The 26,251-nt window shown below is 40.1% G+C and overlaps 1 protein-coding gene across 1 annotated transcript in view; it reads left to right on the top strand.

Moving 5' to 3' along the window:
• LOC307064399 (uncharacterized protein C1orf87) overlaps positions 1-26,251 on the top strand; it is a gene marked incomplete at both ends in the record, with an annotated part of 94,645 nt that overhangs the window by 36,855 nt on the left and 31,539 nt on the right. Inside the window, 10 exon segments of the mRNA XM_079720926.1 lie at positions 3,315-3,446; positions 3,450-3,455; positions 10,947-10,983; positions 10,986-11,060; positions 11,063-11,196; positions 12,921-12,987; positions 13,206-13,275; positions 16,944-17,133; positions 24,730-24,827; positions 25,022-25,028. Coding sequence (XP_079577052.1) covers positions 3,315-3,446; positions 3,450-3,455; positions 10,947-10,983; positions 10,986-11,060; positions 11,063-11,196; positions 12,921-12,987; positions 13,206-13,275; positions 16,944-17,133; positions 24,730-24,827; positions 25,022-25,028 — 816 coding nt within the window.

Genomic DNA, 26,251 nt, shown 5'->3' with positions numbered 1-26,251 from the left:
TCTAATTAAGTGTGGAGGGGAAGGCCTGCACAAGAACATGAGTACTAGGAGGCAGGGATCACTGGGGCTGCCTTGGAGACTAGCTACCACATGAACCTATGTATTAATTGACAGCAAAACCAAAGAGCATGGAACTATTGTAAATAACTTTAAAACAGAATAACTTCACTGTATGTCTCTAGTGGGGTATATACTCTAAGGAAAATTTTTTTGAAAAAATACCTTTAAAGGTTTTCAGTAACCATTATGTTGATATTGTTCTTCTGTCCACCCCTCATAGATCTTTTGGAAGGAGACACACAGAAAATAGCAAACAAATTCATAATATAGTTGTACAATATACAAAATATTTAAAATACATATGGCATTCATTCTTCACAGCATTCCTGGGAGCACAATATATTTTCCCCTTTCCATAGGCAAGGCCATAAAATTTAGTCTGTAATGTCTAGGCCAAAAGATCTATGAGGGGCTGTCAGCAATCATACCTGTCTTGTTCACCTGTATCTCTAGTGCCAAAGATAAAGTCACTGAATAAATTTTCTGTATAAATGGGAATAAAGGGACTAAAGAACACCTTGACTCCATGAGAATGATGTGTTGATAAATGCATCTTTAGAATACTGTAATATAGAAGTGTATCAATTCTCAGAGGCAGAAAATATTTATATGTACCTGAAAATATAAATATTTTATATTACAAGGAATTTATAAAGAAACGTATTGTTCTGAGAACACTATGCCTGAAATACCTAACTAAATACCTTGCAGAATGAAACTGTTCTGTGGACAGACTGTGGAATAGTTCTTATCCCAGAGGAAAGGTGAAAAGCAGGGTCCAAATCTTATCTGCACAATTTACTAGGAAGTAAATTTTGGGCAAGTCTAGCCTAGTGCTAGATCTACTAAAAACATTACCATGACTCCCCACTGCCCTCAGGATAAAGCACAAATACTAACAAGAGTTAAGGCTATTCATCTCCTTTCTCCTGCCTCCCTCTCCAGCCTTGCCTTTTGTCTTTCCAAAAACTTAAGTGATGCTCTGAGAGCATCCATTACTCTCTTTTAGGCACGTGCACCTTTGAGGTTTTCTACATCCAGTTTCCTTTTCCTGTACTCTTCCTTCTTCTCTTCTCCTCTTTATTCCCCTTTATTCCCATTCCGTCTATCACGGAAGTCTCCACTCCTTAGCCTATCCAAATCTACCTCATCTTTCAAGCCTAGACTTAAATGTCATTGTTTCCAGACCTGGACCACCAAGTCCAGGTTAGATGGACCCATGGGCTGTTCTAATAGTGTCCCTTACCATCCCATGGTGTACTGTCACAGTCACTTGTCATACCTCTCATCATCTGCAAGCTCTGTGAGAGCAGAGGCCATATCTGTTTTATTCACTGTAGGGCCTATCACAGTGCCTGGCCTAGCCTAGGCAAGCCATAAGTATTTCTTAAATGAAGGAATACAGTTACTTAACTTCTGTAAGCCTCAGCATTCCAAATATAAAATGGTACAAATACTACCTACCTTATAGGGTTGTTGTACGGATTAAATTGAATGATATAAACAAAGTACTCATAATGGTACCTTGTAGAGAGTATGTGCCCAATATATGTCATGTTATTATTATGCTTATTTTAGAATGCTCTGCCACTGCTGCTCACTCTGCCCACTCTAGAGACCCTCTTGATTTTTCTTTAAAATGTTTCATGACTATACAGCATCTGTAGGTTGCTATTCATACTGATAGGTTACTCAATATAACTATCAATTGAGTACAGACACTCAGTTTTCAGTGAATCCTTCTGATAATGTCTCCTTTCAATTACTTGACATTAAAAATAGCCATGTGATTCAATTTGTACCCAGGATTTTAACTTAATCAAGTATGGCAAGGTGACACATATAGAGGCAACTGCCTTTGAAAGAATGTATTATTTACATTTCACAGTGAAAAGGGGGCATGCCACACCATGCAGGGCCACATGTGGAAGCACAAAAGTCAATCAGAAGGCAGAGGAGTGAGGGGAGAGCACAGACCACAGCCTTTACTGGGGTTTCCATGGGAAAGGTAATGCAGATCAGAACTGGCTGGTTTGAACAATTCCAGTGGGCTTTGGGCCCACTGGAGGCCCAAAGAGGGGCTGTCCCCAGTCTTATATCTGGACCTGGGTAGATTTAGGGCAAGGGAAATATTGGCTTGGTGTGTGAGAGTTAGATAAAGGAGGTGGTTAGAGATATGGACTTAGGATTGGTTGGTTCACATATTAAAGATGTATTAGCAGGCAAGCTGCTTACTATCTCTAGGAATTACTTAGCCCTTGAAGGGGCAGTCTCCTCCAGCCAGCAAGGCCCCCAAGATGTCAAACCATCATAAAATACAGAAAATAAAAAACATTATTACTACATCATACACCGTGGCATGAGGGAATGGGATTTTATCATTGACCCTTGTTCCATCATTTATTCCGTTGTAACCTTTAATAACATTGCTCTTGGGGTGTAATATTCTAGGTGTTTTAATCTCTTCTATTCCATTCTTGACAAAGCTCACAATTGCCTTTGCTGCTCTTCTTGAATCTGCTAATTGAAACAGCCCAAGGTTAGCCCTATCTCTAATAATAGCCCTCCATTTGCCTATAAACATCTTATGGTCTACCTATTTTTTCTTTGTCACCAACACCTTCTTTATTGCACAAAAGAAAAAGTGTCTAATTGTCCATTTATTTAGCAAACTTGTGTTAACTGCATAATGATGAAGTTAATGTTGAGGTAACCTTTCTCTTCTGTGGGGATTCAATGACTCAATGACCACATGGGCTGAAGTCATTTGGAACTGTGAATGTGTTTTAAGTATTTGTTGACTCGGACTTCCCTGGTGGTGCAGTGGTTAAGAATCCACCTGCCAGTGCAGGGGACATGGGTTCGAGCCCTGGTCCAGGGAGATTCCACATGCTGCAGAGCAACTAAGCCTGTGCACCACAACTACTGAGCCTGCACTCTAGAGCCCACGAGCCACAACTACTGAGCCCACGTGCCACAACTACTGAAACCTGCGCGCCTAGAGCCTGTGATCCACAACAAGAGGAGCCACCGCAATGAGAAGCCCAAGCACTGCAACGAAGAGTAGCCCCCACTCGACACAACTAGAGAAAAGCCCAGGCACAGCAACAAAGACCCAGTGCAGCCATAAATAAATAAATAAATAAATTTATTTTTTAAAAAAGAATTTGTTGACTCACTCATATTCTCCCTTTTTTCTTTCTCTTCACCCATCCCTTCTGATCCTTACTACTATTTGTCTTTGTTTCTTTAAGATTCCCAACCAGGAAAATGTCTACTGCAGCTCTGTACCAACTGGAGACCAGTCCCTGTCCTATATCCATGGCCTCCCCAGGAGAAACCTTAGAGACTGGTCCTTAGAACAGATGACAAGGGGCAGCCCTGACTAACCCAATGTGTGTATCCTAAGAGTTGTTGGGCTGTTTTCTATTGTGGTTGAAGGGGTATTATTTGTTAACTGTACATTTTGTTTGTTTTGGTTTTTTTGTTTGTTTTTTTATTTAACAAATTTAATCAGTTATACATATACATATGTTCCCATATCCCCTCCCTTTTGCGTCTCCCTCCCGCCCTCCCTATCCCACCCCTCCAGGCGGTCACAAAGCACCTAGCTGATCTCCCTGTGCTATGCGGCTGCTTCCCACTAGCTATCTACCTTACGTTTGGTAGTGTATATATGTCCATGCCACTCTTTCACTTTGTCACAGCTTACCCTTCCCCCTCCCCATATCCTCAAGTCCATTCTCTAGTAGATCTGTGTCTTTATTCCTATCTTACCCCTATGTTCTTCATGACATTTTTTTCTTAAATTCCATATATATGTGTCAGCATACAGTATTTGTCTTTCTCTTTCTGACTTATTTCACTCTGTATGACAGACTCTAGGTCCATCCACCTCATTACAAATAGCTCAATTTCGTTTCTTTTTATGGCTGAGTAATATTCCATTGTATATATGTGCCACATCTTCTTTATCCATTCATCCGATGATGGACACTTAGGTTGTTTCCATCTCTGGGCTATTGTAAATAGGGCTGCTATGAATATTTTGGTACATGACTCTTTTTGAATTATGGTTTTCTCAGGGTATATGCCCAGTAGTGGGATTGCTGGGTCATATGGTAGTTCTATTTGTAGTTTTTTAAGGAATCTCCATACCGTTCTCCATAGTGGCTGTACCAATTCACATTCCCACCAGCAGTGTAAGACTGTTGCCTTTTTTCCACACCCTCTCCAGCATTTATTGTTTCTAGATTTTTTGTTGATGGCCATTCTGACTGGTGTGAGATGATATCTCATTGTAGTTTTGATTTGGATTTCTCTAATGAGTAAAGATGTTGAGCATCCTTTCATGTGTTTGTTGGCAGTCTGTATATCTTCTGTGGAGAAATGTCTATTTAGGTCTTCTGCCCATTTTTGGATTGGGTTGTTTGTTTTTTTGTTATTGAGCTGCATGAGCTGCTTATAAATTTTGGAGATTAATCCTTTATCAGTTGCTTCATTTGAAAATATTTTCTCCCATTCTGAGGGTTGTCTTTTGGTCTTGTTTATGGTTTCCTTTGCTATGCAAAAGCTTTTAAGTTTCATTAGGTCCCATGTGTTTATTTTTGTTTTTATTTCCATTACTCTAGGAGGTGGATCAAAAAGGATCTTGCTGTGATGTATGTAATAGAGTGTTCTGCCTATGTTTTCCTCTAAGAGTTTGATAGTGTCTGGCCTTACATTTAGGTCTTTAATCCATTTTGAGCTTATTTTTGTGTATGGTGTTAGGGAGTGATCTAATCTCATACTTTTACATGTCCCTGTCCAGTTTTCCCAGCACCACTTATTGAAGAGACTGTCCTTTCTCCACTGTACATTCCTGCCTCCTTTATCAAAGATAAGTTGGCCATATGTGCGTGGGTTTATCTCTGGGCTTTCTATCCTGATCCATTGATCTATCTTTCTGTTTTTGTGCCAGTAGAACACAGTCTTGATTACTGTAGCTTTGTAGTATAGTCTGAAGTCAGGGAGCCTAATTCCTCGAGCTCCATTTTTCATTCTCAAGATTGCTTTGGCTATTTGGGGTCTTTTGTGTTTCCATACAAATTGTGAAATTTTTTATTCTAGTTCTGTGAAAAATGCCAGTGGTAGTTTGATAGGGATTGAATTGAATCTGTAGATTGCTTTGGGTAGTAGAGTCATTTTCACAATGTTGATTCTTCCAATCCAAGAACATGGTATATCTCTCCATCTATTTGATTCATCTTTAATTTCTTTCATCAGTGTCTTATAATTTTCTGTATACAGGTCTTTTGTCTCCTTAGGTAGGTTTATTCCTAGATATTTTATTCTTTTTGTTGCAATGGTAAATGGGAGTGTTTCCTTGATTTCTCTTTCAGATTTTTCATCATTAGTATATAGGAATGCCAGAGATTTCTGTGCATTAATTTTGTATCCCGCTACTTTACAAATTCATTGATTAGCTCTAGTAGTTTTCTGGTAGCATCTTTAGGATTCTCTATGTATAGTATCATGTCATCTGCAAACAGTGACAGCTTTACTTCTTCTTGTCCGATTTGAATTCCTTTTATTTCCTTTTATTCTCTGATGGCTGTGGCGAAAACTTCCAAAACTATGTTGAATAAGAGTGGTGAGAGTGGGCAACCTTGTCTTGTTCCTGATCTTAGTGGAAATGGTTTCAGTTTTTCACCTTTGAGGACAATGCTGGCTGTGGGTTTGTCATATATGGCCTTTATTATGTTGAGGAAAGTTCCCTCTATGCCTACTTTCTGCAGGGCTTTTATCATAAATGGGTGTTGAATTTTGTCAAAAGCTTTCTCTGCATCTATTGAGATGATCATATGGTTTTTCTCCTTCAATTTTTTAATATGGTGTATCACGTTGATTGATTTCCGTATATTGAAGAATCCTTGCATTCCTGGAATAAACCCCACTTGATCATGGTGTATGATCCTTTGAATGTGCTATTGGATTCTCTTTGCTAGTATTTTGTTGAGGATTTTTGCATCTATGTTCATCAGTGATATTGGCCTGTAGTTTTCTTTCTTTGTGACATCCTTGCCTGGTTTTGCTATCAAGGTGATGGTGGCCTCGTAGAATGAGTTTGGGAGTGTTCCTCCCTCTGCTATATTTTGGAAGAGTTTGAGAAGGATAGGTGTTACCTCTTCTCTAAATGCTTGATAGAATTCGCCTGTGAAGCCATCTGGTCCTGGGCTTTTGTTTGATGGAAGATTTTTTATCACAGTTTCAATTTCAGTGCTTGTGATTGGTCTGTTCATATTTTCTATTTCTTCCTGATTCAGTCTTGGCAGGTTGTGCATTTCTAAGAATTTGTCCATTTCTTCCAGGTTGTCCATTTTATTGGCATAGAGTTGCTTGTAATAATCTCTCATGATCTTTTGTATTTCTGCAGTGTCAGTTGTTACTTCTCCTTTTTCACTTCTAATTCTATTGATTTGAGTCTTCTCCCTTTTTTTCTTGATGAGTCTGGCTAATGGTTTATCAATTTTATTTATCTTCTCAAAGAACCAGCTTTTAGTTTTATTGATCTTTGATATCGTTTCCTTCATTTCTTTTCCATTTATTTCCGATCTGATTTTTATGATTTCTTTCCTTCTGCTAACTTTGGGGGTTTTTTGTTCTTCTTTCTCTAATTGCTTTAGGTGCAATGTTAGGTTGTTTATTCGAGATGTTTCCTGTTTCTTAAGGTGGGATTGTATTGCTATAAACTTCATTCTTAGAACTGCTTTTGCTGCATCCCATAGGTTTTGGGTCATCGTGTCTCCATTGTCATTTGTTTCTAGGTATTTTTTAATTTCCTCTTTGATTTCTTCAGTGATAACTTCGTTATTAAGTAGTGTATTGTTTAGCCTCCATGTGTTTGTATTTTTTACAGCTCTTTTCCTGTAATTGATATCCAGTCTCATAGCATTGTGGTCAGAAAAGATACTTGATACAATTTCAATTTTCTTAAATTTACCAAGGCTTGATTTGTGACCCAAGATATGATCTATCCTGGAGAATGTTCCATGAGCACTTGAGAAAAATGTGTATTCTGTTGTTTTTGGATGGAATGTCCTATAAATATCAATTAAGTCCATCTTGTTTAATGTATCATTTAAAGCTTGTGTTTCCTTATTTATTTTCATTTTGGATGATCTGTCCATTGGTGAAAGTGGGGTGTTAAAGTCCCCTACTATGATTGTGTTACTGTCGATTTCTCCTTTTATGGCTGTTAGTATTTGCCTTATGTATTGAGGTGCTCCTATGGTGGGTGCATAAATATTTACAATTTTTATATCTTCTTCTTGGATCGATCCCTTGATCATTATATAGTGTCCTTCTTTGTCTCCTCTAATAGTCTTTATTTTAAAGTCTATTTTGTCTGATATAAGAATTGCTACTCCAGCTTTCTTTTGGTTTCCATTTGCATGGAATATGTTTTTCCATCCCCTTACTTTCAGTCTGTATGTGTCTCTAGGTCTGAAGTGGGTCTCTTGTAGACAGCATATATATGGGTCTTGTTTTTGTATCCATTCAGCCAATCTGTGTCTTTTGGTGGGAGCATTTAGTCCATTTACATTTAAGGTAATTACTGATATGTATGTTCCCATTCCCATTTTCTAATTTTGTTTTGGGTTCGTTATTGTAGGTCTTTTCCTTCGTTGTGTTTCTTGCCTAGAGAATTTCCTTTAGCATTTGTTGTAAAGCTGGTTTGGTGGTGCTGAACTCTCTCAGCTTTTGCTTGTCTGTAAACGTTTTAATTTCTCCATCAAAGCTGAATGAGATCCTTGCTGGGTAGAGTAATCTTGGTTGTAGGTTTTTCTCCTTCATCACTTTAATTATGTCCTGCCACTCCCTTCTGGCTTGTAGAGTTTCTGCTGAGAGATCAGCTGTTATCCTGATGGGGATTCCCTTGTGTGTTATTTGTTGTTTTTCCCTTGCTGCTTTTAATATGATTTCTTTGTGTTTAATTTTTGACAGTTTGATTAATATGTGTCTTGGCGTATTTCTCCTTGGATTTATTCTGTATGGGACTCTCTGTGCCTCCTGGACTTGATTAACTATTTCCTTTCCCATATTAGGGAAGTTTTCAACTATAATCTCTTCAAATATTTTCTCAGTCCCTTTCTTTTTCTCTTCTTCTTCTGGAACCCCTATAATTTGAATGTTGGTGCGTTTAATGTTGTCCCAGAGGTCTCTGAGACTGTCCTCTGTTCTTTTCATTCTTTTTTCTTTATTTTGCTCTGCAGCAGTTATTTCCACTATTTTATCTTCCACCTCACTTATCCGTTCATCTGCCTCAGTTATTCTGCTATTGATCCCATCTAGAGTATTTTTCATTTCATTTATTGTGTTTTTAATCGATGCTTGATTCATCTTTAGTTCTTCTAGGTCCTTGTTAACTGTTTCTTGCATTTTGTCTATTCTATTTCCAAGATTTTGGATCTTGGAAATAGAATCTTGGATCATCTTTACCATCATTATTCTGAATTCTTTTTCAGGTAGACTGCCTATTACCTCTTCATTTGTTAGGTCTGGTGGGTTTTTATCTTGCTCCTTCTCCTGCTGCGTGTTTTTCTGTCTTCTCATTTTGCTTATGTTAGTGTGTTTGGGGTCTCCTTTTTGCAGGCTGCAGGTTCGTAGTTCCTGTTGTTTTTGGTGTCTGTCTCTAGTGACTAAGTTTGGTTTAGTGGGTTGTGTAGGCTTCCTGGTGGAGGGGACTAGTGCCTGTGTTCTGGCAGATTAGGCTGGATCTTGTCTTTCTGGTGGGCAGGTCCACGTCTGGTGGTGTGTTTTGGGGTGTCTGTGGACTTTTTATGATTTTAGGCAGCCTCTCTGCTAATGGGTGGCGTTGTGTTCCTGTCTTGCTAGTTGTTTGGCATAGGGTGTCCAGCACTGTAGCTTGCTGGTCGTTGAGTGAAGCTGGGTGCTGGTGTTGAGATGGAGATCTCTGGAAGATTTTCGCCGTTTGATATTATGTGGAGCTGGGAGGTCTCTTGTGGACCAGTATCCTGAAGTTGGCTCTCCCACCTCAGAGGCACAGCACTGACTCCTGGCTCCTCAATTTGGGATGATTTGTTGTCTATTCATGTATTCCACAGATGCAGGGTACATCAAGTTGATTGTGGAACTTTAATCCACTGCTGCTGAGGCTGCTGGGAGAGATTTCCCTTTCTCTTCTTTGTTCCCACAGCTCCCGAGTCTCAGCTTTGGATTTGGCCCCGCCTCTGCGTGTAAGTCGCCGGAGGGCGTCTGTTCTTCGTTCAGACAGGACAGGGTTAAAGGAGCAGCCGCTTCCGGGACTCTGGCTCACTCAGGCCGGGGGGGAGGGAGGGGCACAGAGTGTGGGGCGAGCCTGCAGCGGCAGAGGTCAGCGTGACGTTGCACCAGCCCGAGGCGCGCCGTGCGTTCTCCCAGGGAAGCCGTCTCTGGATCCTGGGACCCCGGCAGTGACGGGCTGTACAGGCTCCCGGAAGGGCGGCGTGGACAGTGACCTGCGCTCGCACACAGGCCTCTTGGCGGCGGCAGCAGCAGCCCCAGCGTCCCATGCCCGTCTCTGGGCTCCGCGCTTTCAGCCGCGGCTTGCGCCCGTCTGTGGGGCTCCTTTAAGCAGCGCTCTTAATCCCCTCTCTTCGTGCACCAGGAAACCAAGAGGGAAGAAATAGTCTCTTGCCTCTTCGGCAGCTCCAGAGTTTTCCCAGACTCCCTCCCGGCTAGCTGTGGCGCATTAGCCCCCTTCAGGCTGAGTTCTCGCCGCCAGCCCCAGTCCTCTCCCTGCGCTCTGACCGAAGCCCGAGCCTCAGCTTCCAGCGCCGCCTGCCCGCCGGGCGAGCAGACAAGCCTCTCGGGCTGGTGAGTGCCGGTCGGCACCGATCCTCTGTGCGGGAATCTCTCCGCTTTGCCCTTACCGGGTACGTGGGGAGTTTCTTGCCTTTTGGGTGGTCTGAGGTCTTCTGCCAGCGTTCAGTAGGTGTTCTGTAGGAGTTGTTCCACGTCTAGCTATATTTCTGGTGTATCTCCCGAATTTGTTTTAAATGTGAAATCTCCCTATTTTCAAATGTTGGCAACTAATTCCACTTAAAACATTGCAATGGTTTTCAAAAACAATTAGAATAAAATCCCAAATCTTTACTCTGGCTTGCAAGATCTTCCATCAGGAGTTCAAACTTGAACAGAAGACTTGTTCCTTTTGATACAGTCCCAAAGGAAGCTGGCTTCATCTGTCACCAGATTGTTAGGGAACCTTGGGCCGAAACTGCCCGCCACTGCCAGGCGCGATAATCACCGCTTGCACGTGTTGTTTCTCCACGGGAGGTTCCGGTAAGGAACGCGGTGCTGACCAGCTGGCGCCAAACCTTAACTGTACATTTTGATGTGAAACAGATAATAAGAAGGTCTGAGCATGGACTGGTGGACACCACACTCCATATGTCCCATCAGCTTTCAAGGAAGCTTCCCTGAGGAGTTCACTGGCAAACCTCAAATGATTCCCCTGAACATTGCATCTTACTTCCCCCTTACTCCTCCCAGATCCAATGAGTCTCTAAGATTTGTTATTCTAAATTCCCATATAATCAAAAATTGTTTTGTAAAAGACAGATGATACATGTTAAGGAGGCTTCTAACAGAGCATGTACTCTGAAATGATTTCCTTCTTTTCTTCTCCTAAAGAAAAAGGTCCTGAGACATTGTAAACTAATGAATATACCCAGACTGAATACTTACTCTGAAGTGTAAGTGTTCTTTCCTGTTCCTTTTAGGACAAGGCTTAAAAGTGGATGCTTTGATACCAGCCCAACTAGGCTTCTTCTTCCTTGCATTAGTGTTTAGTCATTTTGTTTTAGAGCCCTGTTAATTTGTTATTTCTGTTGTTGTTTCAGGATATTGGCCAGAGGCCAAGTGGAACAACAAAAGAAGACACTTCTTGCTGGTCAGAAGAGAACTCAAGTCATGCCTTTTGAGTTCTGGCTTATTAGACAAGCTTCAGAAAGAGCTGAAGATCCTGTCTCTTCAAGATTTCTTCTCCAATCTCAGCTGAGCCGCCTCTTCTTGAGGCTTGAGGTCCCTCTGCAGTTACCAACAGTCAAGATCCTTTGCCAGCGATTTTCTGGGAGGGGATCTCCTGAAATGGTATGACCATCTTTTTATTTTAAGTGTGGGTTCCTTTTGTTTACTTCACTTGTACCCACCAGAGTAATAGAATTAAAAGATAAGTTTCTTTCTTGAAAATAACCTTTACTATTGACCCATAAGATACAAAGCATATTTATATTCATATGTGGAAATCTCTAGTCAGATAAGACCCAAATAGAAAACAGATTTAGGTCTCAGCCTTGTTTAATTTCTCTTTAAAGGGTGTCCTGTCCAAACTTTCATTCTCTGCTCTTAACACCATTGGGATACTTACAGAAGCAAGATAATGGGTCCACCTGAGTCTACAAGCTGATCAGTCTATAGGCTCTGAGGTTAGAATGGAGAACTTATCGAAGATGTATCATGACAGTTCCTAGAGAGTTAAGAGGTGGGAGGTATCTTTGAAATATAATTCACCACCATCATTTCACTGAGTAGGAAACTAAAACCCAGAGGGGTTAAGGAACTTGCTCAGGGCACCCAGAGAATTAATAGTAGACCCAGGACAGAGATAAAGGCTCCCCAAAGATGAGACCAGGGTTCTTGCTCTGAGCACTGCACTTCCCAAGCTCACATTGTGAGTGAATACAAAGCATAATCCAAGTGTAACCAAATTCTGGGAGCTAAAGGAAAATATCCTAAAATAGGAAGAAATAATACCAATGGATAAATCACTTGTGAGCATGTGTTGATGGAAAATCAGGCCAAAACCAATCTCATAGGGCTAATCTGAGGATTTAGTAGTATAATAAATGCAAATTACCTGGTCTCATGTTTAGCATTTAGTAGGTACTCAAATAAATGTTAGTTCTATCTCCTGCCCATCCCTTATCTGTGAAAATAGAATCAGTTGTATATTTATGAGACATATTTAGCAATACAATATCAACCTATTAGTACAAACTCTCTGAATCTTCACTTCAAGCCAATTCACCAGCCTGAGATCTAGTTTCTATCAGGACCTTATCTGGCTCCCCGTCCCCACTGCTATGCCCTCTACTGCCCTGGAGTTGTCTGCCCACCAGACCAAAGTCCCTAGCATGTCATCCAGCCCAGCAATGGAAATGATGACATTCTTTTAGTCCTTTACTATGTAAAAAAAAAAAAGTCTTGAGTTTTTCACCTAGGTAAATAAGGCCTTGTCCCTAAGTAATCTGACTATATCTGTTGAATATATCTATGTAAGAGATGTGTGTGAGAGAGAGAAGCTAGACGCTAGGTTATGCTATTGTAACAAATTGCCCCAAAGTTTCAGTGGCTCAAAACAATAAAAGTTTATTTTCCATAATGAGTCCACCCCAGGCTCTTCTCAGTACCATCATCATCTTAGCTCCAAACCCATGCTGATGAAGCATCCACTCTGTAGGACTTTTGGATGTGATGGCAGAGGGGAAAAAGAGAGACCTGGAGGGTGTCATGTCAGCAGTTTAATTGTCAGCCCAGAAGTAGCACGTGTCACTTCTGCTCACAACTCACTGGCCAGAACTGGTCATCACCCTACTCAACCACAAGACAACCAGGAAGTATTATTTTACCATATGTCCAGAGGGGAAAATAAAAGGAATCGCTGACAAAAAGCACTAATCATTATTATATTTTAAAACCTGTTTTTAACAGTTTTAATGCTAAAACTTTTCCAAATACATTTTATCTCAGCAGGCATCTTCTTTCCCCTACATGTAAATTAAATGAGGCTGTTCTGTTTGATATTTAATTTTCAGGTGAATTATGAAAAGCTACTCTGGTTTTTTAAAGTTGCAGCTTCAGGGTTTCCCTGGTGGCGCAATGGTTCAGAGTCCGCCTGCCGATGCAGGGGACACGGGTTCATGCCCCGGTCCGGGAAGATCCCACATGCCGCGGAGCGGCTAAGCCCGTGAGCCAGGGCCACTGAGCCTGCGCGTCTGGAGCCTGTGCTCCGCAATGGGAGAGGCCACAACAGTGAGAGACCTGCGTTCCGCAAAAAAATAAATAAATAAATAAAATAAAAAATAAAGTTGCAGCTTCAGATGATCCACAGCAAAACAAAAGAGTTGAGGACAGCAAGGTGAAAGAAACTCAGGGTGATAGGCATCAAACGTACTTTTCTCCCTTTTTGTGGGCATAGTATTTGTAGACTTCAAGAGCTGGCAGGGATTGTGGAGGTCGTACACTCGAAAACTTCACCTAATGCAGAATCACTTTGCTCTTCACCAACAGTTGGCTTCTGCTTATAGATATTTTTTTTCTCTCTTGTACACAGGCCAGCATAGAAAGTTATTTGCAACAATTACCAGCTTCTTAACGTCAAGTATGTGTCTTTTTTATGAAGTTGCCATGTGAAAATGAAAAACCTCATTATGAAATAAGAAATGAGTGTATACCAGGGCAGAGCTCCAGTTCATACAGTATGATTCCAGAAATACGTTCTGTCAGTGAACTCCTGGGTTACAGGCACTAGCAGAGAAAGGTTTGAGGTACAGAAATCAAAAATTCCTTCACATAATCTCAAAGGAAAGAAATGACTCAACGTAAAAATAGGATGTGAGGAATAGCGTTAGAAATGAGGCACAGTAAAACATGACAGTCTCTGTGTTCTCCACAAAAAATGACAAAGTGCAGTGGTTAGGAGCATAACTTCCATTGACAGAAGCCTGGACTCAATTCCTGTTTCTGCCCATTAGTGGCTCTGCAACATTTGGCTGGTCATTTACCCTCTCTGTGCTTCCATTCTCCAACTGTAAAATGGGAACAATGATAGATTTCCCTTCACTTCATAGATTTGTAAGAGGAACTGAGTTAGTCAATGCAAAGTTCTTAAAAATAGTACCTGATAGATAGTAAGTGCTATATAAGTGTTTTTTACTATTTTAAACTATCCTACCAGAAGACACTCTTTCCTCTTACAAATAATGTGACATAGTGGTTAAGAGCCATGGCATAGAAGTGTATTACTTCACTCTAGGAAAAAGGCACCGTGTCCTATAAAAATATCCCTGGGCCAAGTAATAGACTTGATTCCTTTCTATGATGTGCCCTTTTTGACTGCAATACTTCATTCAACACACATTCATTGAATGCCAGCTGCTTGCCAGGCACACTTTGCTGAGCACAGTGAATTCAGAGATTGGCAAGGCCCAGTATCTCCCTCAGGGGCTCACAGTCCAAAGAAAATGATGCTGCCATGTGGGTACACCAGTCAACTATCACTTGGCGCAATTGCCCTGCTGAGAGCTGTAAAGCCCTGGCAATATTTAATAATCAGCAACCACACTTCACATAAAACAAATAGTGAGATTTGAGCCCTGAAGGGTAGTAGACGATGAACCAGAACATATTGCCACTTATTGGCAGATATGGGCCTTACGAATCCTAGACAGAAAACTTTTCTTGAGCCCTAGACTAGGTTATATCTCTTTGCTATATGATCCCATAGCCCTTTCCCTTTATAACAGTCATTGTACTTGTAATTACTTCTTTGACATTTGAGCTTAGGAATGGTATCTTTCCTGGCCAACTCAGTGTCCAGCATACTTCTAGCATAGTTCCTGGCACATGGGAGATGCTCAATAAATATCCGTGGAATGTCATTAGCACTCCACTTATCCAGAGAGCTTGCATCACTTCACTCGCAGGGACATTCGGAAATCTACTGTATAGAAAAGGTGCATAAAGACATCATTTTGAATTCATCAGAGAAGGTGCTGCTCTATATAAACCAGACAGTGTGTTTATGGAAGAGCAGGACTGATGACCTGTAATTAATCCAGGCTCTTTGTTAATTAATGTACAGCTCAGAAAAAGGCCCTCCCCGGTTCCGTCAGGTAGAGCCTTATATGGGGCACTCTGTGATGTTTAAAAAGCCTCCAGCATCACCAGTGGCAGCAGGAGTGGCAACGGCTCTCATCACCTAAGTTGGACCAGATGAAGTAAACTCCTGCAGCATGTTTTTCTACAAAATCCACCAGCTGCAGTGAATGGGTTCCATATAACACCTGCCCATTCAGTACTCTGTGTGCTGAGCCGAAGGCCAAAACCTTACGAATTCCTACCCACAGGAACTGGTTTTGCAAGAAAAGGAAAGAGGAAGGAAAACTTCTGATTCAAATCTGGGACAGATACATCAGATTGGTAAGGCCAATCTGTACAAGATCCACATGATATAGGAGCAAAACAGACTCAGCCCACGTCTTATGGAACAATCTACTAGGGAGGAGGTCAGGCAGGAAACAACAGCTAAAAGAATAAGGAAGCAGTTGCAACTTGAGGGAGACTTATTAAGGAAAAGAACAAAGAACTATGAAAGAGTCTCTCAAGCAGGGGGTTATGGAGCAAGAGGAGGGCTGCCGGTGAGCCTCAATTTCCAGTTCCTCATTCAGGGACATCACATTGGCAGCTTGAAATCAGCCATGGTGGGAGTACTGGCACCATGAAAATTAGTAATGCTACAGGTTAGGGCTTTATCTTGGAGAGCTAGTCGTTAAAGATTTACTGGCACACCACTGAAAGGAAACTGATTTACATGAGTGGAGGTTGGGGGATGTCATGGAATGTCCCTCTAGGGAAGTGGCACTTAAGTGGGAGTGGAAATAAGGAAAAGCTTCACTGTGGAGAAGATAGTGCAGCTTGGATCTGGGAGGACACATACATTTGAATGTTAAATGAGTAAACCTCTCAAACTAGTTTCACAAAATAAATGACTATAACATTTCATCACCCTGTTGTTTTTTGCCAATTATTTAAAGTAACAATAGTCAGTTAGATACACTATTTTAATAACTACTTACATTTGCATGCCAGATGGTAAGTAAATAATTGTACCCAAACATTTTCTGGGTTTTCCAGATACAAAGAGCAGAGTCGAGGATAATGCAGGAAGTTCACCTGCTTCAAGATTTCCTTCTATATAGATTCCCTGGTTACAGGGATCTGGTAGGATCTGCTGTGGCAATGGACAGTTTGGAAATTTGATTTGCTATCAGTAATTATCTGGGCTTAAGAAAAGTAAGATAAAGCAGGAAAAGTAAACTACTATGGTCACTTCTAAGTTTTTCTAACCTGGAAAAAAAGAGTTAGTGGATTACAAGTTTTGGTCTATGTTCTAGTTCAGTTGGTTGGTACCTCTGGGAGAACAGACTGTGGGACTCACTAGAGTGGAACAGACTTTAGTTAATCTATGCAATCTCCACATGTAGTCCCATGACGAGGTTACCCAGATTTAGAAGGCCTTACTAGGTGGGTCCTCTCATTCCACAGTATATATTGGGGTGAGAGGTGTGGTGTGAAAACACACAGCAGCTTTTTTGTTGTTGTTGTTAACATCTTTATTGGGGTATAATTGCTTTACAATGGTGTGCTAGTTGCTGCTGTAGAACAAAGTGAATCAGCTATACATATACGTATATCCCCATATCCCCTCCCTCTTGCGTCTCCCTCCCACCCTCCCTATCCCATCCCTCTAGGTGGTCACAAAGCACGGAGCTGATCTCCCTGTGCTATGTGGCTGCTTCCCACTAGTATCTATTTTACATTTGGGAGTGTATATATGTCCAAGCCACTCTGTCACTTCATCCCAACTTACCCTTCCCCCTCCCCGTGTCCTCAAGTCCATTCTCTATGTCTGCGTCTTTATTCCTGTCCTGCCCCTAGGTTCTTCAGAACCATTTTTTTTTCCACATCTTCATTGGAGTATAATTGCTTAACAGTGTTGTGTTAGTTGCTGCTGTAGAGCAAAGTGAATCAGCTTTGAGTGGATCATCTTTTCACAGCCTTTCTCCTGCCTCTCCAAGCAGTACTGCCCCTCAAGACTCCAACTGCCAGTCAGAAGTGAACCACCACCTGTTGGAGATCTTGAAGATGGCACTAAGGGCAGCCAAGGGCAAACTCAACATGGAGAACCTCAACCTGAGTTTTCGAAAAGAAGATCGTTTGTTCTCTGGCTACCTGCCCCCACCCAAGGTAACCAAAATTAGATTTCAGATTCAGTCATCTCTAGAAGGCTACCTCGGGGCACTAGGTTTATAGTAAGAAGGCACAGTTATATTATTCACTAAGAATAATACATACTGAGATACATAACTGGCTAGCTTTGAAAGTAGGAGTGCATATATACTATGTAGGTTCTAGGAGGATTTATATAATGTAAGTTCAATATTTATAGTGTAAGTCTAATAATCATTTCCCAAATTTCAATCAACCAGGAGGAAAGTGATGTGCTAAGGAAAACAGAATGTTTACAGTAAAAGATTTCCTCTTCCTGTTTTTACAACTAATCCCTTATATGATAAATCAGCCATCCTTTTGGAAATCAAGCAATATCTTGTTTAATAGAAATTTAAAAGTGATTAGAAGACACTAAAATAAAAATTCAAATTAAAAATATAGAAGGCACAGTTATGATCTGTGTTCTGCCTGTGGATTACATTTTACAACTGTTTTTTTTTCTGTGCCCAAGAGGAGAAAAACAAGAGAGAAAAGGAATTGTGAAATGTGCAGAATTGGTCCAGGAATTACTTACACTGAGCTATGTTTTATGCTAACAATAGACAATATGACAATACCAAATAACCTTTCACAATGGAAAAGAAATATTTTTCTAAGGCCAAGTGTTCATTTCTCACACCCTCTACCAGCTTCCAGTGAGGTCAGCAGGTGGTACTCTGTTCCTTAGGGACACCAAATTGTAGGGACTGATGGGATTTATTGCTGACAGAGATTGGCATGCTGTTTGGGAGCATTAATTAACATTGCAGATATGTTTCCTGAAAGAGGATCCAGACCCATATAACTCATGTGCTGTCTTTAGCCAGACAAACTCCAGTCATGAGGTTACCTTGGATAATGACCACTGTTACTGCAATTCCATTCACAACAACTTTCACCGCCAAGCTTTACTGAGTTCTTCCTACAGTGCCAAACACTGCACTAAATGCTCTACTTACATTAACTCATTTAACACTTACAAATAAGTACAAGATCTAGGTAGATGTTATAATACCCATTTAATAAATGAAAAACAACAACAATGGAGTCTCAGAGAAGCCAACTGAATCTCTCAAGGACCACAGCCAACAAGAGGCAGAGCCAGGATTCAAAATATAGATGAATACTGGAAATTGAGACACAATTGGAACTCCAATAGGCAGAATATATCTGGAAGGATATATCTGGAAGGAGTCCAGGATACAGGAGTTAGAATTCCAGAGGAATAGAAGCAATTGGAATTTACAGACCCCCAAAACAAAAAATTCCTATAGGAAAGATTGGAAAATGCCTTTCATCCAGGTAAACAGGAATTAAGAATTGAGAGAGTCAGAGAATTCAGAAGAACAAGTGATGTTTACTAAGGAAGCAAGGACACAACATACTGAAAGTGGATTCTTATTCTAGGACAGAAGTAGCTTTCTCTGTGCTTACATTTATACAGTCAACTAACCATGCAAAGGCAAAGCACATGATAGTGTGTACATGTGTGTGTGCATGTAGATTGTATACATGAATATTAAACATGCAAGCCTGTTTCACTAGAAGAGGGAGACAACACTACAGGAGATTGCACACATCATAAATGGCCTTCATTATGTTATTGAGAAGATCAGTGGAAATTGACTAAGAAGGAACCATTTCTTGTTAGATTGGAAAATACATAACAGCATCAGTGAAGCTTGAATGTTCTCAGATGCCCTGGTGGAATGGTACATAAATGACTTGAAAATCAAAATAAATTTACTGAAACTCTTTTTAGCCTCAGATTTTCCATCTGGAAAAACTGGGTTCCAAATATCTTACCTCCCGTGTCTATTGTGAGGATTAAGCAAGATAAGTATGTAAAGGTACTTAGTATACTGTCTGATATATGAGGCACTCAGTAAATAGGTTTCCCTTATATTAAAAAAAAAAATCTGTGTTTCGTGAAATTATCACTGCAAAATAGCCTAAGGAAGGAGGACCTTTCCCAGGGTCAAGCGATAGCCACATTGAATGCTGGCTATCAGAGCGGGCCCTGAATGTCCTCCACCCTGAGCTGGCCCTGAAAGTTTAAATTTGTGGTTCATATCCAAGGAAATAAGGCACATTTTCCTTGAAGCTGGTCTGCCTCTCATGAGCCATCTGGCATCTCTTAAGACATCTGGAACTCATTCAAAGTACATTACAGTTCTGGGAGGCATGGCAAATAGAATTCTGTTTCCCCAGAACATGAGACAAATTGAGGCCCAACAGACACTGGACATGGCAAGCAGCAGTGATTGCACCCCAACATACTTGTTCCTGGACACAGGACTTCCGAGGAGACTGGGAAAGGCCATCTGAGTTGGAAGGGTTTCACAGACCTCCTTAAGTTTCTCACAAAATTTATGCACCCCGTGCCGAGGGGAAAAAGAGCACATCCTCACAGCCAATATTTCAGATGGCTCAGAGGTCATCTGCCTCTACTCAGATAAATAAATGCAGTTTTGAAGGGTGATCTATGGGTCTTGTCACTCAAATCAATGGCACTGTCACCATTCTCAAAGAAGAGTATAAAAACGTATCTAATATCTGTCTTCCTCATTCTGTGGACTCACTCATTCTGTTCCTCTATCACATTTTTGGCACAATGATGGCTCAGGAAGAATTCCTGAGGCAACATGGATCCACATACATTTATTTATTAACTTCCCTGACCATTATTCAAATCAGGTGTAGAGTGAATAGTCTGTAGAACCTAAGAAGTTTCGAAGCATGCAGGCTCAGTTTAACACTTTTATACATAATCCATATTCTTTCATCTTCTTTCTGCTCTACATCACAAAGACCTCCCGAACTACTTGCAGACCTTCCTGCCAGGAGGAGCTGCTAGAACACAGGTTGCTCTACCTCTAATTACTCTTGCTTCATTTTCATGCAACTCCCTCATTATCATCAAGAGGGAGTCCCTTTACTTAGGGAACTGGGACTTGTGAATGTGAGGTTCACGCCTATGGCAAGACTACAGCTATGACACTAGTTTACCAAGTGACCAGAACTGTAAGACTTTCTTCTGCAGTTTGCCAGACTCCTTTTTTGTACTTAGTTGTTTCTATATCAGTACACTCTGCCCTAAAATGATAAATGGTTTCTACTAGCTTCAAATCATTCCCTTCTTCCAAAGCAATAGCCAGATTTCTGAACAATATGGCATGTTTATTCTTACATTCAACATATTAATCACTCAATGTGTTCTGTGTGATAAGACACTAAGGACAGCAAACTATTAAGATTTCAGTTCCAGAGTTCTCCAGGAGCTCTGGGAAAAGGTAATGTTTTAAACATGATACAATTCTATATGTAAAAGGCAGTGATGGCAGTAAATTTGAACACAGAGAAGGAACACCAACCTAGCCTCACCCAAAAACTCAAGAGGAGATGATGCAAATACTGAATCTTAGAGGACATGTGAATTTGGCAAAGAACTGGGGGAGAGCAGAGGAAGGGACAGGAAAGGTATTCTAGGTAAAAGGTGCAATGTGAAATGTCACTGAAGTAAGAGAGAACATGGCTAATTCAGGGAACTGTAAGCCATTTCATATAGGCAGAGCACAGTAAATATATGGTGGCTGGGGATGGTGGGAGATGCTGCTCAAGTTGATGTTAGAATGGAAAGGAGGAACTTGTTTTTGAAGGGTCTTTCTAAGAAGTGTGAACTTTATCCTAAAGCCCCAGTGGAATCATTGAAGGATATTAAACAAATGAGTGATATGGTCAAATTTGAAATTTGAAAAGAGCGCTCTAATAGAATGTAGAGAGTTAGAGGCAGAGAGAACCTTTAAAAGACTGTTCCAGTCATTCAAGCAAGAAATTATGAGGGTTTAGACCAGGGTAGTAGCAAGAGGGATAGCAATATTAAGGAGATAGAAAAGTAGGTCTTGGTGATTTAATTAGACGTAGGTCCTGAATTCAGAGGAATCAAAAATGACTCCCAAGGTTCTGGCTTTGGCAACTTGGTAGGTGGTGGTACCGTTCTCTGAGATAGGAAACAAAAAATCAGTAGTTGGGGAGGTAAAGGAAAGGATGATGAGTTCAGTTTTGAACGTGTTGATGTAGGTTGAGAGCTTAAAGCTAAATGATTTAAGGGTCTTCAGTATGGAGTTGAACCCTTGGGAGTAATTAGGATTACTCAAGGACATAATGGAAAATGAGAAGGGAAGGTTGAGGAGGACACCCATTGTTAAGGAGTAGGTAGAGGAAGACAAGCCAAGAAAGGAGACTAAAAATAATCAAAAGAAATATGGCAGTGTCAAGAAAGCTTAGAGAATAGATTTATGGAAGTATGGCATGATCAGCCATGTCACATGCTGCAAAGAGATCATCTGTAATCAGGACTCAAAAGTATTCATTAAATTTGAAACTGTGGAGGTTACTAATGACTTGGTAAACACAATTTAAGTAGAGTGATGGGGTAAAATGCAAATGGAACCATAAATGGGAAGGGAGGAAGTTGAGAGAGCATCTGTGCATCACTCTCTCGAGGAGCATTTTGAGGAAATGAATATTTATTTTACATGTCATTTCCTAAATAACATAAATATTTTATTTACGTTTGATTTTTAAAATGCCGTTATTGAACAGAAGAAACTATACATAGCCAAATATTTTCTTATTGAACAAGGGACATCCTAATGAATATGGATTTTTAAAATAATCTTAGATAACATTAAATTGCCAGGATTTTCTGGTAGATGTTTCTATTGCTCTTCCACAACTGTCAGCAGTCAGTTCCTAGCTATCAATCAATCTGCTTCTAGGAACCCTGATGTACTATTTCTAATCTGCTGTTCATTTAGCCTGGAGCAAAATTCAATGTTGCCAGAAGTAAATAAACTGTTTTTAGAATAACCTCTTAATATTGATGCTTAAAAATACACTAATATGGGCTTCCCTGGTAGCGCAGTGGTTGAGAGTCTGCCTGCCGATGCAGGGGACACGGGTTCGTGCCCCAGTCTAGGAAGATCCCACATGCCACAGAGCGGCTGGGCCCATGAGCCATGGCTGCTGAGCCTGTGCGTCCAGAGCCTGCACTCTGGCCACAACAGTGAGAGGGCCACGTACCAAAAAAAAAAAAAAAAAAAAAAAAAAACGCTAATATGCTCTAATCATGAGGATAAGTCTATTTTTATTTATTGAGTAAAATGGCATAATGTGACTAATTTCTACCTCTCTCAATTTATTTTTTTCCAACCTATGCCCATACACATTCTACTCTTCAGGACCTTCAACTCATTCATTCATTCCTAATTCATCCATGTATTCATTTATTCAATAACTATTTTTCAACACTGTGCTAGGAATGGTGATAGGAAAATGAAGGAGACACAGTTCCAGCCCTCAGTAAACCACTGTCTTTTAGAGAAGTTCTCATGAACAGATATTTACTGCCCAGTGAAAAGGGGTATAAAACTATAGTAGGGTGAATTATGCCAAAATACATGCAGTTTATAAAAAGCACCATGCTCTTTCTCACCCATCATTTATACATGCTTTTCTTCTGCCTGAAATTATACTCAACCCCTTTTTCTTCTGGCAAACTATTATTCATTTTCTTCATGTTTTAAATAGATCTTTTTTTTTTTTTTTTTTTTTTTTTTTTGTGGTACGCGGGCCTCTCACTGTTGTGGCCTCTCCCGTTGCAGAGTACAGACTCCGGATGCGCAGGCTCAGCAACCATGGCTCACGGGCCCAGCCGCTCTGTGGCATGTGGGATCTTCCCAGGCCGGGGCACGAACCCGTGTCCCCTGTATTGGCAGGTGGACTCTCAACCATTGAGCCACCAGGGAAGCCCTAAATAGATCTTTTTCCTTCCCTGACATACTCTTCTACAACTAGTAAGTAACATGTGCAAGTTTCTAACCCAGATTGGCTGTTTCCTTGCATAAAGACAAATGAAAATTAGCTTTTTGTCACTGTATTAAAATCTAGGTTATATTATTCAAGTACGGTCAGACCAACAGATCAGGAGGTGATTGCCATTGAAAAGACAGTTTGTTACTCAGCTCCCAAAAGGAGGGGAATGGAACACTGCACAGGCCACATGGGGAAGCACCAGGAGGTTAGGAGGCAGAGAGGATGAGGGAATATCTGGGCAAGAGCCTTTATTGTGGGATGGGTGAGACAAGAGTAAGAAGGCTTAGGATTGGCTAGTTTGAATAATTTCAGTGGGCTCTGGGACATAAGGGCCATTCCTAGTTGCCTAGCACTTGGCCCTTGAGTAATTAGGACATGGAAATAGTGGCCCAAGTGTGAGAGCCTCAATAAAAGAAGTAGTTTGTTTGCAGATGAAAGACACACTTGCAAGCCATTCCTTCACTATCTCTAGGAATTGGCTAGCCCTGTGAGAGAGGCAGTCTCTCCAGGATCAGCAAGGCCCCATGATGTCAAAGCATCAGAATAAAAAGACATGCTTAATACAGTCAGTGTATGGAAACTCCTCTAAAAATAATAATAGTAGCTACAATTTTTCCAAACACTGAATTAGACATTTATTTTCTTTCCTTTGCCCCTTTCTTCCTTCCTTTACTCCTCCCTTCCTTCTTTTTTCTCTCTTCCTCTCTCTCTTTCTAGTTCTCTTGCTACCCTTTCTCTCCTTTCCTTCCCTCTCTTCTCTTCTCTCTTTCTTCTGTATCCCTTCTTCTTCCTTTTCCCTGCCTTCCTTTTCTTCATTTCTACAAATATTAATCAAATTCCTACTAAAATCCAAGCATTATTCTAACTGCTTATTTTCTCTTGAGGAGTAGAAAATACTGGTCTTACTTAGTAGATGAAGTAGTTGGGAATAAAAAGTTTCAGTAACTTACTGAGGTCACACAAATCACAGGCAGCATATCCGGTATTCAAAATTAGTCATGTTTCATTCTTAAGTCTCTATGTTTAAACATTATGCTAAACACAGAACACATACTATGACAACCCTAAAAGTTTGATGTGTTTGAATCTAAGTATCACACACCCACCAACTTCAGAGATGAACTGGTTTGTCAGCTGGACTCAGAAAATATTAAATACTTGGGAAACTGCAATGACCCTTCATTCATCCATCCCACAAATATTAATTGAGCACCTGGTTTCTAGACTAAGTTTCATCATTTATTAACTATGTGACATTGAGAAGGTCACTTAATCTCTCTAAGCCTTGGTTTCCTCATATATAAAATACAGATAGTGATAGTAACCTTACTAATACAACAAGCTCCTTTGGTAAATCAAAGTAGTTGTACAAAAATAGTTTGTAATTTACTTATATAATAAGTGTGTATAATTTCTAGGTCTGGACCGCCCATTCCATGGCTGACAAGAATGTAAGATCAGCATTTCAAAGTTCAGTGGCTTCTGAGTAATGAACTATACCTTTGTGTCAAGCCACTAAAAATTTGCTGGTGATGCACATTCAGGTGGACATTCTTGTCCTAAATGGTATCTTAATGGTATAATGCACTCCTGGTTATTAATTCTTTGTCCAAATTATATAAGTTCTAATTATAGGAGGGAAATTCAAATCTTAATTTTATTATATTGAAATTTCAAATCTTTTCTTATTTGCAGGTCAGGGCTATATGTAGGAAACATGGATTATATTTGACTTTGAGCCTTCTGGAAACATTACTTAACCATCAAGATTTGGGTTACCAGGACGAAATAAAGTAAGTTGATTTTTTATTCACACGGTCTTTTATTAGAATACCAAACACATAGATCTGTCTTTAGGCTAGAAGTTTTATGTATGAAGCAATCAATTTTATCACCTAAAGACAGAGTTAAGGAATGTTTGCTTATATTAAGAACAGAGGATCTTCTTGGTCATAGAAAAACAAAAGCAGTAAACTTCCACTTCCAGTTTACTGGTAAATGGTAAATCAGATGTACCATTTCACCCTAAATAACTAAAAAATAGGACAAAATATATGAAGCAATATTTTTCAGACTTTGGACATCAGGCAGCATAGAACAGTGATTCCTGAGAGAAGGAAATGAGGTAAGCTCAGTTTACTGAACAAGAAGAGGGATTCCAAACTGAGCCCAGCATTCTCCTTGAGCTAAAGGGACAGAGTATGAAGTTCAGGAAGGCCAAGAAGGCTAGAATGTCCAGTACAAAGTAGCAGCAAGGAGAGATCTCCTAGGGGTACTTTCTGGAGATTTCCAAAGAGTTGCCCTCATGTCTTCATGTGAAGACTTGGCTAATGTATGCATTTGAGGAAACCCAAGGCCAGAGAAAGAAACACAAAAAGAAAAAGGTGGGGAAATTTTTAGATCTCACACAGATTTGGGAATAGTTCATATTTCCACCAATCAGAGAGAAACACATGTGGCATTGATTAGCATCCCCAGAAGGGTATTGTGCTGTAGTGAAGCCTAATACATGAGAAATTTGAGTCTCAGAAGGAGAGAAGACAAATAGGGGGAAAGAAAAGAATGTTGAAAAAACAATGGCTGTAAGTTTTCCAAATTTGAAGAAAACTATAAAGACATGGACCTAAGAAGTATAATGAAATTCAAATATTAGAAATTTGAAGTAAGCCATACCAAGGCTCAACATAATCAGATTGCTTAAACTAGCAGTAAATAAAAAACCTTAAATGCACAAGAGAAAATGACAAATTACATATAGAGCAGCAAAGATAAGAATTACAACAGATTTATCATTAGAAAAGATGTAAGCAATAAGACAGTGGAAAAACAACCTTAAAGTATTGAAGGAAGAAACTATCAATCTGCAATTCTACATCCAGCAAAACTATCTTTCAAAAAATGGAAATTAAGACTTTTTTCACACATACAAAGTTGAGAGAAGTCATAACTGTCAGAGCAGCACTACAAGAAATATTAAAAGAAGCCCTCAGGCAGAAGGAAAATAATCATTTTTAATCTACACAAAGAAATGAATAGTACAGGAAAAAATAAATGCCAATGAATAAAAATACATTTTCCTTATTTAAAAAAACCTCTTTAAATAATAATTGACTATTTAAGGCAAAAACAATAACAATGTACTGTGGAGTTTATAACATAATAAAGTGCAACATTTGACAATGGCATACAAGACTGGGAGGGGGAAATAAAATTTTAC

This window comes from Hyperoodon ampullatus, assembly GCF_949752795.1.
Source record: "Hyperoodon ampullatus genome assembly, chromosome: 2".
NCBI classification, from domain to species: domain Eukaryota; kingdom Metazoa; phylum Chordata; class Mammalia; order Artiodactyla; family Ziphiidae; genus Hyperoodon; species Hyperoodon ampullatus.
The sequence above is the reverse complement of the archived record's forward strand: the minus strand, read 5'-3'. Positions and strand labels throughout refer to the sequence as shown.